Raw genomic sequence first — 18,291 nt, forward strand, 5'->3', positions numbered from 1 at the left:
CACTATAATGTTTTGGTTTGAATTCCTCTCCTGATGCACATAATCAGAAGGGTTGTGGCTCATCTAGTTATAGAGTGGGATCTGAAGTCATGATAAAAACTTCCACTATGATCTTCTCAAGCTGTAAGCACAGAATGCTATTCAGCTGCTCCCAATTTTCTTCATGCCATTTTACTCTATTGAAATGTCTAATTATTTGTGCTCTCCTTAAGGCGACTGAAAAAAAAAAAAAAATTTGATAAATATAATTTCCAAGAGTTTTGGATGCTCTTTGATTCATGGGGTAATCTCACAATATACATGTGGGAATTCGTAGGTAATTCTCAGATAAAATCAAAACCCTGTGCAACTCCAGATTTTGTTTGTTTGTTTTACACATGATAATGACATTGGAGAGATTAATTATGAACTTACAAATCTGAACCATGACAATGTTCATTCATGCCAAATACAACTTTCTCATATTATAGTCTCTGGCAATATTATTAGCCAAACATTTGCCCAAACCTAAACCTGGATAAATCACTGCCAGATATTATATGTTCCTCCCAAAGTTATGTTAACCTTCAGTGGTCAAACACTAACACTCCATATGATGATTTGGCCCCACAAAGATTAATCTCTCCATCTATTCCACTAATCATCACTACTCAGCAATTAAGGTATTCAATTCTTCCCAAAATCAAGTAAATTAAATAATTTCCTCTAGAATTAAAGCAACACCTGTGAATCTGGAATAAGTCAGCCTTGAATGCTTCAACTTGGCCCACCTGACCATTTCATGAACAAGCCTTATCGGAAAGCAATTTTATTTTGTGTGTTATTGGTAGAATTTTCTCGGACTTTTGCCCCTTCCACACAGGTCTAGATCACACATTCCTGATTATTTCTGTGTGTGCTGCTCATTGCTATATCTGATCACTGTTTGTAGAAGTCGCTGTTCTAAATGTATACCATATGCAAATATGTTTCCATATCGAACCTGGAGTATACTGCACATAATAGATACCGAGTCCATTGATAAATCACATCACTTATCATGACTGTTTATTTAGTGGAAATTGATTGCCACTTACAGCATCTTTAAACTCTCATGATAATCATTTCAATTGTATTAAATCTGCCTTTCCAACTACCTCTGGTCCCTATGTATGTCTTCACCGTGAGTGTGGATTGTTAAGTTTAGATAAATTTGTCACTGTTGTACTTGATTATCTGCAACTCAAATTGTCAAACTTCCAAGGAGAGAATATTAATTGATTTCTATATCTCTCTCTTGACCATTTGATATTGGTATAAGTACTGTCTCCAAGAGACATGTCCTCTTCACAATGTGGAATCATGTCTGTTCATTGCATGGCTCTTCATTTAAACAAACAATCTTAGTGATAACCCAGATTAGTTAGTACTTAACCAATTTTATTATTGCAATTCATAGATCTACATAGAAAGTGAATCGATCAGTTGCTCGATCCAAATTATGATCCAATATTTGTATGTTCAATCATTGCTTGGTCAATTCTACGCATGTCTATCTGATCATTACTCGATCTGTACAAGGAGAATAATATAATCTGCGAATTCAGATTTCAGTTTACTTACTGTGATATATAGAGTTTTGATTTAATACAAGAATGATTTATTTGTCTCCAAAGTATATCAATACAAGCAATCATCCTTATATCTGACCGAAGCTACCATGTATCAACACTCCCTCTTAGCTAGAGAAGATAACTAAGTATAAGTCAATTTAAACATCACCTAACTCGTGGTACTATCGAAGCTACTATGTATCAATACTCCCTCTTAGCTAGGGAAGATAACTAAGTATAACTCAATAAGTTCACCTTATTTGAAAGAGAGATATCACCTATCTTGTGATATCAAAAATATAATATGCTTAAGAATAAGAACATCAAGTCATGTGATATTCTTCTTATATGTATATCTAAGTTATGGTAAGTGCACATCAAGTCTCATGATGTCTACCATAACACATCATGGCATCTCACCATGATTATCTCATAAAGAACATAATGATCTGCAATAGGTATCACGTCTCATGATATCCATCAAAATGCTCAGGAGATACTAAGTATGACATATTTAGATATCACCTCATTCATGGTATCAAGAGTATATTGAACATCAAGTCAGCATGATATTCATATATCATGGTTATGGTATGTGGACTCACATCATGTCGCATGATGTCTACCATAACTCATCATGTCATATCCATAGATATTATGTCACATAATATCCACCATGATTTTCTCATAAAGAACATATTGATACGCAAACTATATCAAGTCAGCATGATATCTATCAATAAGTTCATGGGATATTAACTATCAAGACATTGCCATGACTATCAAGTCAAGATGATATTTGCTGTGATAGTAGACATTTAAAGTTGTCACCTTACAATCTTGAATACAAGTGTACATTATCAAAAAGATTGTGACCCTTTAGTAATGTAATGGTGGGGGGGGGCAAAAGTCACAGAGTCACACGTATGACAAAAGAGTTTAGACAAAGTCATCATGGATTCTCTCACTTAGTAATGCCATGGCATCATGCACATTACATCCACCATGAACCATACCAGAGGGTGGATCCAACATGACTAAATCTATAGGGTGAAAACAATGACTTTCACTTCAAACTTCTCTTCTCATTGAAGAAATATGTAGGGATACAAACAATAGATCACTGATGTTGAAGTTCCTTTTTCAGAAAAGGCTTCATTCTCCAACATATCAAGCTTGTCCCATTAGTACACAAAACTTCTCTCTAGCATGAGGTTTAGTGAGAATGTTGGTTGTTATTTTTCAGTGATAATGTACGTCAACTGAAACTTAGAGAAACCATTTTGTCATGATTTACTCATGATTTACTCCCTCTGAATCAATATCATTGGATGCCAACAAATGTAGATCCTTAAGTTGCTCCATTTATAACGAAGATGTCCTGTTCACATACTCCAATAATGGAAAATATCTTATTCCAAGGGACTCATCATAATGCACATGATTTATTATTTTGATAAAGGCAACTTCCCATACACATGTATTTGTCTAATTTCATTGTAACACGGGTGAATGTGATGTGGATTTGACTCTAGATTTGACTACATCAGGCATTCAGCCAATTTGGCTTCCTTCTAAAGCTTCAAGTACATTCGTCAACCTCCTGACCTCCTCGTCCAAGGTTGTTTCTAATATAATGTTATTTTCGTTTTCTTTGAACATGTTCCAGCCAATAACTTAGTCCTATGATTGTAAACATTTAAGTATCCATCTAACTTCGAAGATCAATTTAATCAGATCCTCTAACTGCTCCCTTTTGTCATAGAAAGATATCCTTCTTCCAATCATAGAAGATAATTTTCTCTAATAGTCTCACATCTTCTCGCATGAATTAATATCATCATGAAATTCAACATTAAGAAATGCTTATCTCTTTATCAACATGAAAGATGTTTCCCTATCCTGGTAAGCATTCCAGATTGACTCTGCAGACAATAAATTTGTATGTTCATTACTTAGCACCAAAGGAATCACCTTTCTCAAGGAAATTCCATCACCTCGATGAGCCTCAACAATGTATCCATATCTATGTACTTGATCCTCTAAACATTTAGACAGATTGCTAAAAATCCTTATTTAGGCTCCAAGTTAATGAAAAACTCAGATTCCTTTACTCAACAATAGTTCTTTGAAGGTGGTGGCACTAGGGGTGAAATGTGCTCACAGGACTTTCGCTCACTACATGAAATAATATCACAATTGAATCCTTGCAGTCCCTTTATGAAGTTGTGAATTAATAAAAATTAACTCAATTTCAATGGAACATCCTCGCATCTCAGATTCAATTGAACTGATGGACCCAGAACAAATATTTCATCCACAAATATTTCAATGATTTCACTGATGCATAATAATATCAATCCAGGGAATAATCTGCACTGCTTCACATCCAAAACACTTTCAGTAGTGTTTCTTCACTCTCACGAGCTCATGGTGGGGGCCGGATGCACACATTTAAATGAGACTTCTTCAATAAACTATATTGTGAATCCAAGCGCATACATCCCAGGCTTCATCTAATGCGAGTTTCAAAAAACAACAAACATTGATCAAGCCTCTAGCAAGCAAACATTTGGGTCATGCAACTCATCCTGAGATCAATTGATCTGTAGATCCAACATTTCGATAATCTCTGGGACATTCATCTTCTATTGAGTCTTATTCTGCTCTCCATTCGCTAAGTGTAATCTCTTTGATGTTTATTGGTATTGAAGAGTGGAGGAATCTTTGCCGATTCATGAGTTTCACACTAGTATTTCAATCCTTATATCCGAACCTAGCCAATGTTTGATGACTTAGATTTCTAAACTTAATGCTCTGATACCATGTTGAGTTTAGATAAATTTCTCACTATTGTACTTGATTACACTTGATATCTGAAACTCGAATTGTCCAACTTCCAAGGAGAGAATATTAATTGATTTCTATATCTCTCTCTTGGCCATTTGATATTGGTATACATATTGTCTCTAAGAGACATGTCATGAAAGGACATGTCTCCGCAATGTGGAGCCATGTTTGTTCATGGCATGGCTCTTCATTTAAACAAACAAACTTAGTCATAACCCAGATTAGTTATTACTTAACCAATTTTATTATTGCAATTCATAGATCTGCATAGAAAGTGAATCGATCAGTTGCTTGATCCAAATTATGATCCAATATTAGTATGCTCGATCATTGCTTGGTCAATTCTACACATGTATATCAGATAATTACTCGATCTGTACCAAGAGAATAATATAATCTGCAAATTCAGATTTCGGTATACTTACTGTGATATATAGAGTTTTGATTTAATACAAGAATGATTTCTCTGTCTCCAAGGTATATCAATACAAGCAATCATCCTTATATCTGACCGAAGCTACTATGTATCAACACGGATCCTTATATTGTTCTCTCATGAATCTCTATAACATTGACTCTGTGTAAATGCATCCATTGCATGCTTCCAATAGTATTTCTTAGCATGACATTGGAATTGGACATTCTATGGGCCCCAAATTTATTGAGATGCAATTCCTGAAATTTTATTGTTGCCAACGCTGAAGATTTCCTCCTCTATTCTATTCCGAGTGTCTATCAATAATGATTGACATGCCAAGGGTCCTATCAGTGGACAGTAATAAGATGTATTGCTTCCTTAATTGTCTTGGAGTAGAGATTTTCTTGGCACCATTTCTGATGTATGTCACTGTATTTGTGTGTTCCAGTCTTGAACGGCTACTGCTCAACTTGAGGAATACAATACTCACTGTGGAATTATAGTAAGAGAATGTTCAAAACCTAACTCAATGAAACCTGTTGGTCTCCATTCAATGTCCCTGTACTATGCAATTACTATTTTTTCAGTCTTTGCTATGATTCCTGCCTATAATGGTTTCCGTTCCCTATATTCCTTCGTATCTGATGAACCGGTGTGGAAGTCAAACTATTTATTCGAGTAAGAAAATAGTCCAGTCATAGTAATATCACTTCAGTGGTAGAAGTGTTATGTATAATCCACAAATTCTCACAGTATGGACGATTTTTCTTTTGTCGTTTTGACAAGTTCCAAATATCAATAATTAAACCGACACCATAAATTTTATATCTGTAAAGTAATAAACACCTTTATTTCCTCATACCATTACATAACAAGGTGTTGGGTACCATAAGATTATTCATGCCCAGTTTACAAATACGTGATTGTAGTCTTCGCTCCAACTAAATTTGAAATTTCAAGGTTACACAAGACTTTCAAGATTCATGTCAGGCCCCTAATAAGAATTTGTTTTTATATTACAAGCACCGACAATTTCTCAGTTTTGGAAAAAAAAAATCTAGTTTATTTATGCTGTCCCGCAGATGTAGGAGGATGACCTTCTCTGATGTGTTTTCACAAGGTAGTTCTAAATAGATCCAGGATGCACCCTGCCTAAAAATGCCTGCTCACGCAGGGCATTGCGGATGCTGGAACTGACACTGGAGTTTGCCATTTATATTCACAATGTCAAACAAAAAATAGACACGGGTATACCTCTACAAACTGGGTTGTTCTTTGAACTTGATTGCATTTCCTGTAATTCAGTCTATCTTTCTTTCTTTCTTTTTCTTACATCTGCAGCCTGCTCTGATACCATGTTGAATAACATGAATCAGTTTCTGCAAATGTAATTACACTGCCATGGTTATTGGTGTGTTCCAAACGCAAATCCCAATCTCTTATAAATATAAGAGTAGGAGACATGTCTCTATGATTAATCGTTATTAGTTAATATATATTAACAATATAATTCATAATATAGTATATGTATTATATATAATATATATGTATAATATAATATAATATATATATATATATATATAATATAATATACTTATAATGTTATATATATGATATATCATATCAACATTGTACCTTACAATTAAATCAATCCAACTGTAGCTATAATCTTAACACTTTTCTGTTAACACTGGATTGCATATGCCTTTTGATTGTTTGTAGTTGATAAAATGGAGAATCTACCTTTGTTTGAAATAAGTTGGTGCAGCGGCCATGGAACAGAATGCAACTTCTAATCAATTTTCTGTAAATTACACTGAAACCCTCACATATGGACCTGTTGGTAAGGGTTCGGTTATAAGTTGCAATTTAACTGATGGAAAATGCAAAACCCTGGGATTTGGTAGTTGACTCAATGGACTTTCAAATGTGTTTGATTTGACTTCAAAAGTATAAGACATGTGAGAATACTGGGATACCCTAGCGGGCAGAGTATAGGGGAATTGTTATTCCTGACTGTGTTTGCAATGTCTGATCGATTAAATGATCTCTGAAGGTCCTTAAAAATTGTCAAATGGTTAAATAACATCAAAAAAAAATTCATAACCTTCTAAGGTTGCAAAACAACTAGTTGGATAAAGATGTTAACCCTGGTCACAGAAGTTTTTGAGATATTTTTACAAACTATCATCAAACAATCAAAACAAGAATGTAACCCTCATTCATGGAATTGATTCATGATCAGCATTAAGTTTAATTATCAATGTGGATAAGGAAGCTGCTACTTCAAGTGCAGGGAATACTGCTCCTGGTAACAGAACATGATCTAAAGAGAAGATGCAAGCTGAACCTGATAATAAGGATAAGCCCAAGGTGAAATCTGATGTTATTGAGTCTCTGCAGAGGCTTGAGGATCTGGAAAAGGAGACTGAGTCTCTCCTAATTGGGTTTTCTATTCCGTTTTGCTCGTGTCTGTGCAGTGCTTAGTGGGTCATTTGGTTTTCTGTTTTTTCCTATTTGGTATTACCTACTTTGGGGGTAACAGTTGTATCTGGTGATTATGTTGAAAATCTATCTGTTTTGAGATTGTAAAGGGTTTTGGGTCCCTTCAAAATCCGTTTTTACCATCAATCAAATTCAAAAACATTAAGTTGTTTATGTTGATGAAGGACAGAAGGAGGAAAATCAGCACCTAAGTTTACAATCAGTATTCAGTTGAATCTATTGATGGATTAGCAACTTGAATATGTGCAAATATGATTATGGAAGATGAACCTTATTGTTGCAGTGCCTGAGACTGGTATGATGTCTCGGAGTCATGTAATTGCTTGAGGCCATTTTCCTCTTTACAAATGATTGAAGACTGGAATATGTATATGAGAACCGATTGTATAGTCACACTATAAGATTAAGGATATCTTGTTAAAACTATTATGTTGAATGGTTGCAGGTTAAGGGATAAAGCAGAGACTGGTTATGTCATGGTTAATCAAAGCCTACAAATAGGATAGACATTAAATGGTTGAATGATACTAAAGTAGGGTACAATTGTAGGACTGTTGAAAGGACTATAATTGGGCAGTGAAACATGTGAGGTAAAGTTTTCTTGCTGATTGATCAGAATTACTGATTTGGGTTATATTGTGTAAAGGTGTTCATTGATACAGTTGGCCTGTTGGTTTGCTCCTATTATAAGATGATGCATTGATGGATGGAGAATGACCTAGAATAGTATACTTGATATACTAAATTAGTAATACAACTGAATTGTTGTTAAAGATGGTAAAAAGGGATTGAGGAACCTATCATAGGTTCAAATAGTTATTGTTTCACCTCGAATTGGTTGATTACATGATGGAGTGCTGTGTGGATCAGCAAGATCCTTGATAATTGGTTAAATTGAAGGGTATATCCAAGGGAAAGCAATCTGGGGAATAATATATAATTCTCAAAGCCAACAATGTAATGTGGTGATTCAATTCTAATGAAAGGTGGTGGCCATTTCACCAATAAAGTGTAAAGGAGATTTCGTTACAAGCAAAAAAAGAGCAACAATAAATGAGTATTATTCAGATTTTGAGTCAGACACACATACAAATAGAAGACTTAAATCCCAAAATAATACAGAAGTTTAGTTATCCCTGGGACTTAAACATGCCTTATAATTTTACCCAAGGTTGCACAGGGACGGGGCTACTTGGGATACTTAGGGTACAGGTACCCCTATTTTTCATTAATAGGGAACAGCGGTACTTGGGTATGTCAAACTTTATTTTTTATTATACTTCTATATTTATAGAAAATCTGTAATTATGAGTCATGACAATGGTTATTCAAAACGAACAGTGATAAAGTTTGCAAATGTAATGTATTGTTTTCAGTTTCAGATTTGCTATATGTTTGTAAATATAATATATGATAAATGTTTAGATGCATAACAGATAAGGCACACTTTACATGAACAACAAGATCATAAATCATATGACAATGACATTGCAAATAATAAACTACTGACTTGAACAGTGAAAAATTATTTTTAATGAATATTGTATCAGAGTTTCAAACTGATTAGGTACTGAATTAAGCATGATAAACAACAAGCTGATACGCAAACAAAAAACCGAAGAAAAAAAACAGAAATCTTAATCAAGGTCCTTAGCTATGATGCTCTCCACCGAGTACCCAGTACTTGGGTACAAGTACCAAGGGTGTGGGTATGAGTACCCACGCAACCTTGATTTAACCACGAAATAATATAATAAATTTTAGAAAAGTTTAACATGAAGATGAATGGATTTCCTTAGATGCCTGAAGCAAGAAAGGTCTCCAAGCTTTTTGTTGTGCAACTGTCGCTCTAATTGTTACATCCCAATTTTTTACCTAATTTGAAATATAGAAGTTGAGGTTCATGGGAAGTCAGTTGGCAATTTAATTTGTTATAATCTAGCGAAATGGTAAGATAGTTAGTCATTATGATTTCAAGTGAAGATGACATGTTAGTTGATCATTAATCACAAATTCATGAAATTAAGAAGATGGTTAACCGTTGTGATTATTTAAATAATTATTTATGATAATATAATTTAACGATAGAGAATTTCCTTGTAGGGAGCATGTCAGTGGGGTGGAAACATTGTCAGAAAAGAATTAGGCAAGAGCATCACCATCACTGGGCAAATGGATAGAGGACCTAGCAACTTGGAATAGAATACATCTGCGGGACCCACATAATTAATTTAATTAAAATAATTGAGTTAAAATATAAAACATATCTCAAAGGATTTTAATTTATCTTTCATCATATTATTTTGATAATAATTTATATTCATGCATTTAAATATAAAAATGATTTAATAACATTATAATTTAATAATTTAAATAAGTGATTATAATAATGTTCAAAATATAATAATGTTTGGAATTATAATATTTGAACTATAATTTCTTACTTTTAACCGATTAATAGTTGGCATGAAAATGGATTTAATATTTGATGATTTGAATTGTATAATCTTTCAACTTTATTTTCCAACCTTTTATTTATCTTTTCTTCTTATTCTCTCTCTTATTTTCCTTTTTTTAAAAATTTGATTTGAGTAGTATTCGAATGGCTTCTTGTAACTGATGGTAGCCGAAGAGCCAAGCTGCTTCTTTTATTACAAATTCTTTTATAAAGTCTCATGATTGTATCCCAACACATCTTTTACCTTTCTTCATCTCAGCTATCGGGCTCTCTACATTTACATAGGGTGGAGAGATTGAACTTTAAATCTGACTAAAAGCATTCCATTCTGTCTTTTTTTCCATAACACTTTCACATTCATATTTGCAGGATACCAAGCAAGGACGGAGCCCTTTTCTTTCAACACAAAGAATCCAATCAAATTAGAGGAGTCACATAAGATTCTACCGAGTCTTGTTTCTTTATTTCTTGTATTCTTTCATTGTGCCAAGTCTGTTGTGGTTCAAGTAGAATATAAAGACCAAGCTTTGAAGCCATCAACTCACGTATGTAAATCTTTCATGTTGATGCATCAATCAAGTATGCCTTTGAACATTAAGTCCCATATACTGCTATTTAATTAATGCTGACCGAATTCAAGGGAATGTTGAATAGATTATTGAATATGAATTTTGCCATCAATATCATTGATATTACTTAATCAAGATAGTATATTAGCCATGCATGAACAATTATCTCAGCTCAGAATTTATTACACTCAAGAATGGAAACGATATCATGAAATCCGAACACCAAGGAATTCACCAGGCAATGATGCCAATATAGGTGAAGAGGTGTTAAGCAATATAGTGGATATAAACTCGTAAGCACCTGGGATTCACCGGCATGGTAGCCTGAAATGGTGAGGTGTAGAGAGTCTGCACAAACAATTCACGTGGTTCTTGCTAAGTCCAATCTGATGCATATTTAATCCTTCTTTACTCTCTTTTCTCATTGTTATACCAAAAGTTAGTGCTCTGCTTTGTACGTTTACCTTTAATGATAGTTCATGACAGTACAATGCTAATTTTATTGTCCCATGTCTTTTACATATGAGTGCATCAATTTTTGTTAATGTCATGTTATAGACGATTTCCAACACCAAGTAAAGTATTGTAATTCTTGATTTGTTTTTCACTAAGTATATTATCTATCTTTAGATAGTACATAATGATAGGTCAGAGAATGAATCAAATATGTTCCAACTCTTCTCTTTTCTGATTGGATATCCGTCCATAGCCGGCTAGGCATAATAGTTGAGATCAATATATATATATATATATATATATATGTATATATATATATACACTAGTTGTTGGTTTCCTAATGTGCATAAGAGATCAATCTTCGAGTATCCTTGAGAACGCATCATTTATGAATTCAAATAGTAGTGTTTAAAAGCCTAATTGTTTAAGTGAATCAACTTCAATGCACATGCTATCACGATTTTTCAAACAAATTCAGAAAACTATTAACATCGAGGAATTCACCAGCAATGAAGCCATGAAATGGTGAAGAGGTGGAGTTAATCTGCAAGAACATGGAAGACAAATCAATTATGATTAAATTTAATTAATTAAACATTCAATTTTGAAATCTTTAAAGAACATAACTATGTAATCACAGTTTGTGAAATGTTGGATGCATCTATAATTGACAGAACCGGTTGTTTTGAGAATTCCTAACACTTGGGATTCACTCGGCTATGTAGCCAAGAAAAAGGTTGACAAGGTGAAAGAGAGGAATTTGTAATAATATGAATCAGTATCAGATATGACATAACAACGTTTATCATTTCTATGAATTAATTAATAAATCATGCATATTCCTGTTGTTGTGATCTCCTGCTGTCAAGTCATATGGTGAGTTAAATACCAGACTGCCCAGTGGATGGCAAGATGTCCCCTGTCTATTCTAGGTAGGGAGGGTCTTTCTCGTTAGAGATCGAGTGGGGATAAGTTGTGGTTCAAGCTTGGGTGGTAAAGCCCCTGACAACGTTTCACCTCTCCCCAAGATGTTAAACATGCGTCAAACAGAGATAAGCTATGCATTCAATTGTTTATCAGAAATAGGTATTATCACTTTTATTTAGAAAGAGGTAAGATTAAATTGAGTTATTTCATTGTTACCGTTATTTTACACCTAGATGCAAGAAATAGATTTATGGATAGTTTTTCAATTATATGAATATCGAATATAAGTATATTTTTTTAAATCTTGAGTTACTAATATAGTTAAGTAATCAGAAGGAAAAGAAATTTGAAGCCCTAATTGAATCCGTGGTAGCGGAAGCCCTATTTGAATCAGTGGTATCAGAGGCCCTAATTGAATCCGTGGTAGCAAAAGCCCTATTTGAATCAGTGGTATCAGAAGCCCTAACTAAATCCGTGGTAGTGGAAGCCCTATTTGAATCAATGATATCAAAAGCCCTAAATGAACTGATGGTAAACGATGCCCTAATTATTACAGTGGTATGTAATGCCCTAATTTTAAATATAGTGGTATTTAATTGTGATCATCATTTGATTTTGATATAGCAGTTTTAGATGATAGTTGTCATGTGTAGTTGTTATAGTGTATTTGTGGACTAACCTGGGTGGTTGCAGAAGCATCCCTAGTTTGATTTCGATCTTAGCTTTCCGAGGTATGTGATTTTCAATTTCTATAGTAATTTCATTTGATGGTATTTCAAGTTTTTAGTTAAGAAATTTTTTCTAACTGATTTTAACAGTAAATCTTATTCAAATGAACATGAATGATATAACAGTTTTCATATGAAACGAAGTAATAATTGTATTCTTTGAGTATGTTAGATGTTAATTTAGACCCGGGAAAACTGGATGTTACACTGATGTTACCAAAAACAGTTGTGTTATCAATGGGTGCATAGTATCATCATAACTAGCAGATCATCAAAAGTTCTGATGGTTTTGACCATGCATCATTTTTCTTAAAACAATATTCTCAAATAAAACCCATTTAAAGCAATTAAACCTTAAAGTGGTTTCCAGAAATGCTAGAGATGCAAGATCTTACTTAACTCAAACCTGTATAAATGGATTTGTTGAATAACAATACGATCACAAACTTTTCTAGTTTGAGACATAACAGCATATATTACTGTGTTTAAAATATATGCAAACAAATAATCACATTTTACAGAATACAGCTTTAACAGAGTCAAGAATGAAAAGCTACTAGAGCACATATATACCTTCTCCAATAATCTCCAAGCAAAGAGTTGGAGTATTATTCTGTCTAGAACATGACCACCAATTCTATAAATCTCTTGGCATCCCTGAAAAAGAAATTTGGTAACATATAGTGAAGGCATAGCTGGTAGGGATATCTTCGTCTCTAGTTGCCCTCCACCCTCATTTTCTTGTTTCAATTCAGTTTCTTCCCAACCCTGTAAATCACAGATTAACAAATGGCAAGCCTTGAAATTGTGGAACAATAAACTACAAGAGAGGAAGCAAACACACAACGTTAAAATTATGACTTGCAGCAGCAAAAGAAAGAAGCGGTAGACAGTTTGCTGTACAATCCAAAAAAGTCATTTTCTAAGGCTTCCTTAAGAAAGCAAATTAAAAATTAAACATAAGGATGCTTCAAATTACATGTAGATGTTCACTTGTGCAATAGATGTCACCCTGCTTTGTTTGAGAAGAACTCTTACTAAATTCCCAAAAATAGGACCCACATGACGCCAATAGATATCCAATAGATATTATAAGTAAAAAACAAACAGCAAGATTTTTATATAAATACAACAAGAGCTGAATCTCAGACCCTATGAAAACCTCTAAATTCTTGGCTCCCCTTTAATACATTTTCTACATGGTTATAAATATGCATCTCCTTGATTTAATATAGACTGGAAGGGTTGAAAGGGCAAATGTTACTCTTTTCCATTTATTGGGCAATAACAGATCTGATTGTGACCAAAAAAATCAAATGTAGAAAGAATCTAGATGCCTTATTCTCAAATTTCATTCAGTTATTAACTATGTTTCTAGGTTCACCTATTGCCAGGCTGGGCCCAAGTTTGATTCAGTACACCTGCAGGTTCTTGCAGGGTTTTGCAATTTGGCCAAAAAATCTTTCTGCATTCTGGGGGCATTCTAAGTTAAAATAAGAGTTGGATGTTTTTGATACCTGAAGGTTTTGTTGTACCTTGCTACAATAACAGTTATGAACTCATGTCATTTGGATATTTAATGGTTTCAACTTTCAATATTTATTGTTGTCATATATCTGCTAGTTGCATCTGCTGTCACATTATAGCAACATTATTTTAGGTTACAATTGCTGCAACATCCATTAAAATTTGATGTCTGAGAGTTTCCCAAATTTATTTTTGTTATATATGAACATTGATCCATATTTAGAAAAAATAAGCATACTGGCTGCATGTGTGTGTGTGTGTGTTACATTTTTTTGTACGGACGGACCCAAAACAAACCAAACCCACAAACCTAAAACGGGATTGATACCAGAACTGGCAAGTTAGGTTAATAATATATCCAGATTGAAATCAAGATGACTTAAATAAGGGCTAGAAGAGATCTCATGAGAACCACAAGAGGAAGATCAGTATGATTAGACAGAGCATGGAAATGAAATCAACTCCAAATGCCACAGCAAATAGAATATGGATTTCAAATGAGAATACAGACCTTTAAAGGAGTTGTCATTGATAAAGAATCATCCTCCCTCAGATCTCTTGTAAGAATGCCTGAAAGCTCTTTGGTTATCCACAATATCCACATGCTATGAGCTCTGATACAAAGATTGTGCATAGTTCTTCTAAGTTTATTCAGTTTGGTGCTCTTATTTTTATCCTGTGATTCAGGCTTCAAACTAACCCCTCTCATTAGTATTTGTCTTCCATAATTGTCTAAAAGAGGGTAATCAGAATCAGTACTGGAATATCTGGTAGTTGAAGATCCTTTCCCTGAAACTGAAGCTTTGTTCTCAACAAACCAGAGCTGAGAAGAGCCAAGAACTAGTGGGAAGGAATTTGAATGAAAGCTGAGAGCAACCAAAAGCCTTCCTAAGAAAAGAGCCCTTTCCACTAAAACTGTCGGTTCAAGTTTCTCCTTTTTCATCTTTTCTGACATCTCCTCATTTTTCATTTCTTGATAGAGAGCCTCTGAAAGATGTGCAAGATGCTCTTCAATTTCAACAATCAAAGTTGAGATAAAACCGAAGCATTGCTCTTGTAAATAAGGTGCTAAAACATTTATCCTTGAAGAAGATTTATGTGCACGGAGAAAACTTAGAAGGTCTTCCAGAATATGCTTGGATCCCTCGTCTATGGTATCTTTTATTTGACTAACCTCAGTTCCAAAATAAGAATTAAGGCGACCAAACCAGTCTTCATCATCTGTAAAACTCAACCCAAGTAAATTGACATTTTTTAAGTCCCCTCTCTTGACTAACCAGCCCTCACTAGTAGCTAAATCATGCAAATGGGTTTCAACATCTTTGTGACTTGCCATAGATGTAACTATGGTTTCGAGACATTCCCCAATCTTAACTCTCTCATGCAGGTCTGTGAATCCATCAGCTATTATTTGTTTCATCCTACTAACGAAAAGGCTTTCAAAAAGGTCATCCCATAGATTTTTTGAGTGCTTCAAAACAATCTCACACACGCATTGCCATGGAAACTCAATATTTGAACCAAAAACTCTTTTGAGCCACTCCAAGCTCCCTTCAAATGCATCTAGACTGTCCAATGTTTCTCTGATCAATGTCTCATTCTCTGCAAGTTCCTTGCCACTTTTCACAAGATCAAGCAAATACTTTCCCCCAAGCCTATCTGCAGAGAGAATATCATCTGCGCATGTCTTAAGCCATGCTAAGCACGACTCTGTTATAAAATCACTTGGCAAAATCATCATGGTCGCTTGCAGCTTCTCTCTATGAGATTTCCACAACTGCACCTCATTGTCTGGGTTTGGAATCCCACCAAACAATTGTGATCCAGGAGGTACTGCCAACACGGTCTTATAGAAAACAGGCAAATCATTTAGAACCTCCAAGAAGAGTTCCCCAGCCTGACATAGCGTTACCTGTATGACTCTTACCACATTACAGAAAATGGAACTGACTGCCCCCACCTTATCACCCAATCCAGACCCTGCCAAGCCTGATCTCTGCCTCAACCATGACTTCCTCGTGTCAAGAAACAGAGCAAAAACCTGCTTGGGGTTGAGCTCGTCAATGACAGCAACTGCACCCAATGCAACTGCATAGGATTCAATTCCAAGACCTTGTTCCAACAACCGATCCCTGCTTCTCTGAGAAATCTGCCCCCTGAAATTCTCCACTAGCTGCCACTGGTGACGCAACAGGGGAAACGATTTGTCCAAAAGCTCCTTATTGTTCTCCACAAGTAAACTGTAAACTTCCTTAGCGCGAAGATACCTTCCAGAAGCTTCTAGAAACATGTGTTCATCCAAGCAACCCCAAATATTCTCTGCGGTATCCACCAGATACTTAACCCTACTCCCAATTGCATACAACTCTCCCATTTTCTTGTTGTCTCTCATCAGCTGCAGAAATGACACAACATTCAACATTTTGCGAATTTTATCATAGTGCTTCAATTTCAGACATATCACTGCTTACTATTGCAAAAAACGCGACACCAAGTAATCAAAACACTAAGCGAAATTCATCTATACAATGCTTTTGAACTGAATTATGTTTTCTCCAAACCTTGGGTGTAAGGGGAACGGCCTCGTAGATGGCTGTATTGAGAGATCTGAAACCGCTTTGGATGTTGAGGACGTTTTGCGAAACCGCTTGGCAGGATTTCTTCATGAGGAGGATGGAATCGGCGGATTCGATGAGATCCCGGTAGCTGTGTCCCACCAATTGACGGAGATCCTCCTGCTTCTCCTCGATTTCTTTCCTCGTTTGGGCTTCCACTTCCCTGATTTCCACAATCCGACGAGTTTCGAATAGAGCTTCCGCATTTCGCACAGTGGCAACCTCCATGCTGCTGCCGGTGCTCTTGCTCATGCTCATTCTTTGCTTATCATCAATACGCTCTCCCGTTAACTCCTCCTCCCGGCCTCGGCTCTAATCTGCCATGCATCTTCTCATGCTCAATGGGTTGGGATCTCTGTAAAACCCCCTTTCGAAACAATTAACAGTTACGTTGTGAAATTGAAAATAATTAACAGAGCGCGCACACAATCAGACGTCCGGCCCAAAGTTTCCAACCGCTTCAGGTGCCCAAACTTTAACAGAGATTACCAGGATCTGTTCCACACCAGAAACTCTCCAAATCTAGGCGTATTTTACAGAGTCCTCCTCGAAACCCATAAATTAATTATATTAATTAACGATAATTAGAATAATGAAAATATGTAAAAATATTATGTAAAACATAAAATGCAATCAAATCAAGATATCTAGCTTTAGAAAATTTAGTGAAAATTGTTTGAATGATGTAAAAATTTAAATTGTCAATAAGAAAAATTATGTATGTTTGATTATTTAAAATTGTTTAAGATTGTCACAAGGTTCTTGGTCTATTAGTGAAGTTGAAAGGCTTACGAAGAGTCTATTAGGGATCAAACCTTATTGAATGCAAAGCCTCCTCCAACATCTAAAATTTGAGGGATGAGGCCACGATTGTGCCCTAGGTGAATTTGGTGGAATGGCTCATGGGTTCTTAACTCAAGAGACCAGGCAAAAATTGTTGAACCTCCATCAAAAAAAAAATTGTTTAAAATTATGGACAAATGATAGCATGTTATTGGTCAATCTTATGGCTCTAGATCAATTATGTTAGCATGGATCTACTCCATAATTCACAAATATAATCTAGTTAAATGAATATATCTATTTACAAAGTCACCTTAAAATCAAGACAAGATTAGCAATATTTGAAATACTTGAAGCTTTTTAGTCATACAAGTGACTTAATGGTCATATGCAAAACTAAATGTTTTATTTTTTACGATATTGTTATTTTGGTCGAATGGCGCATTGGTTCTTAACCCAAGAGACTAGGCAAAAATTGTGAACCTCCATCCAAAAAAAAAAATGCTTAAGATTATGGACAAATTATAGCATGTTATAGGTCAATCTTATGGCTCTAGATCAATTATGTTAGCATGAGTCTACTCCATAATCCACAAATATGATCTAGTTAAATGAGTATATCTATTTACAAAGTCACATTAAAATCAAGACAAGATTAGCAATATTTAAAATAATTGAAGCTTTTTAGTCATACGAGTGACTTAGTGGTCATATGCAAAACTAAATATTTGTTATGATATTGCTATTTTGGCAGAATGGCTCATTGGTTCTTAACCCAAGAGACTAGGCAAAAATTGTTGAACCTCCATCAAAAAAAATTGTTTAAGATTATGGACAAATTATAGCATGTTATAGGTCAATCT

The 18,291-nt window shown here is 34.8% G+C and overlaps 1 protein-coding gene across 1 annotated transcript in view; it reads right to left on the reverse strand.

Moving 5' to 3' along the window:
* The window catches only part of LOC149567009 (Vps51/Vps67 family (components of vesicular transport) protein), a 51,026-nt gene extending 33,877 nt beyond the window's left edge, over positions 1 to 17,149 (reverse strand). Inside the window, exons 1-3 of the mRNA XM_089820213.1 lie at positions 16,592 to 17,149; positions 14,542 to 16,425; positions 13,077 to 13,271 (exon numbers count right to left, since the gene is read on the reverse strand). Coding sequence (XP_089676339.1) covers positions 13,077 to 13,271; positions 14,542 to 16,425; positions 16,592 to 16,903 — 2,391 coding nt within the window. The 5' untranslated portion in view covers positions 16,904 to 17,149. The remainder of the gene's footprint in view (positions 1 to 13,076; positions 13,272 to 14,541; positions 16,426 to 16,591) is intronic.
* Positions 17,150 to 18,291: the final 1,142 nt, after the last annotated feature.

Source organism: Cupressus sempervirens, chromosome 3, assembly GCF_028749045.1.
Source record: "Cupressus sempervirens isolate cs-2001-9-10 chromosome 3, ASM2874904v1, whole genome shotgun sequence".
NCBI lineage: Eukaryota > Viridiplantae > Streptophyta > Pinopsida > Cupressales > Cupressaceae > Cupressus > Cupressus sempervirens.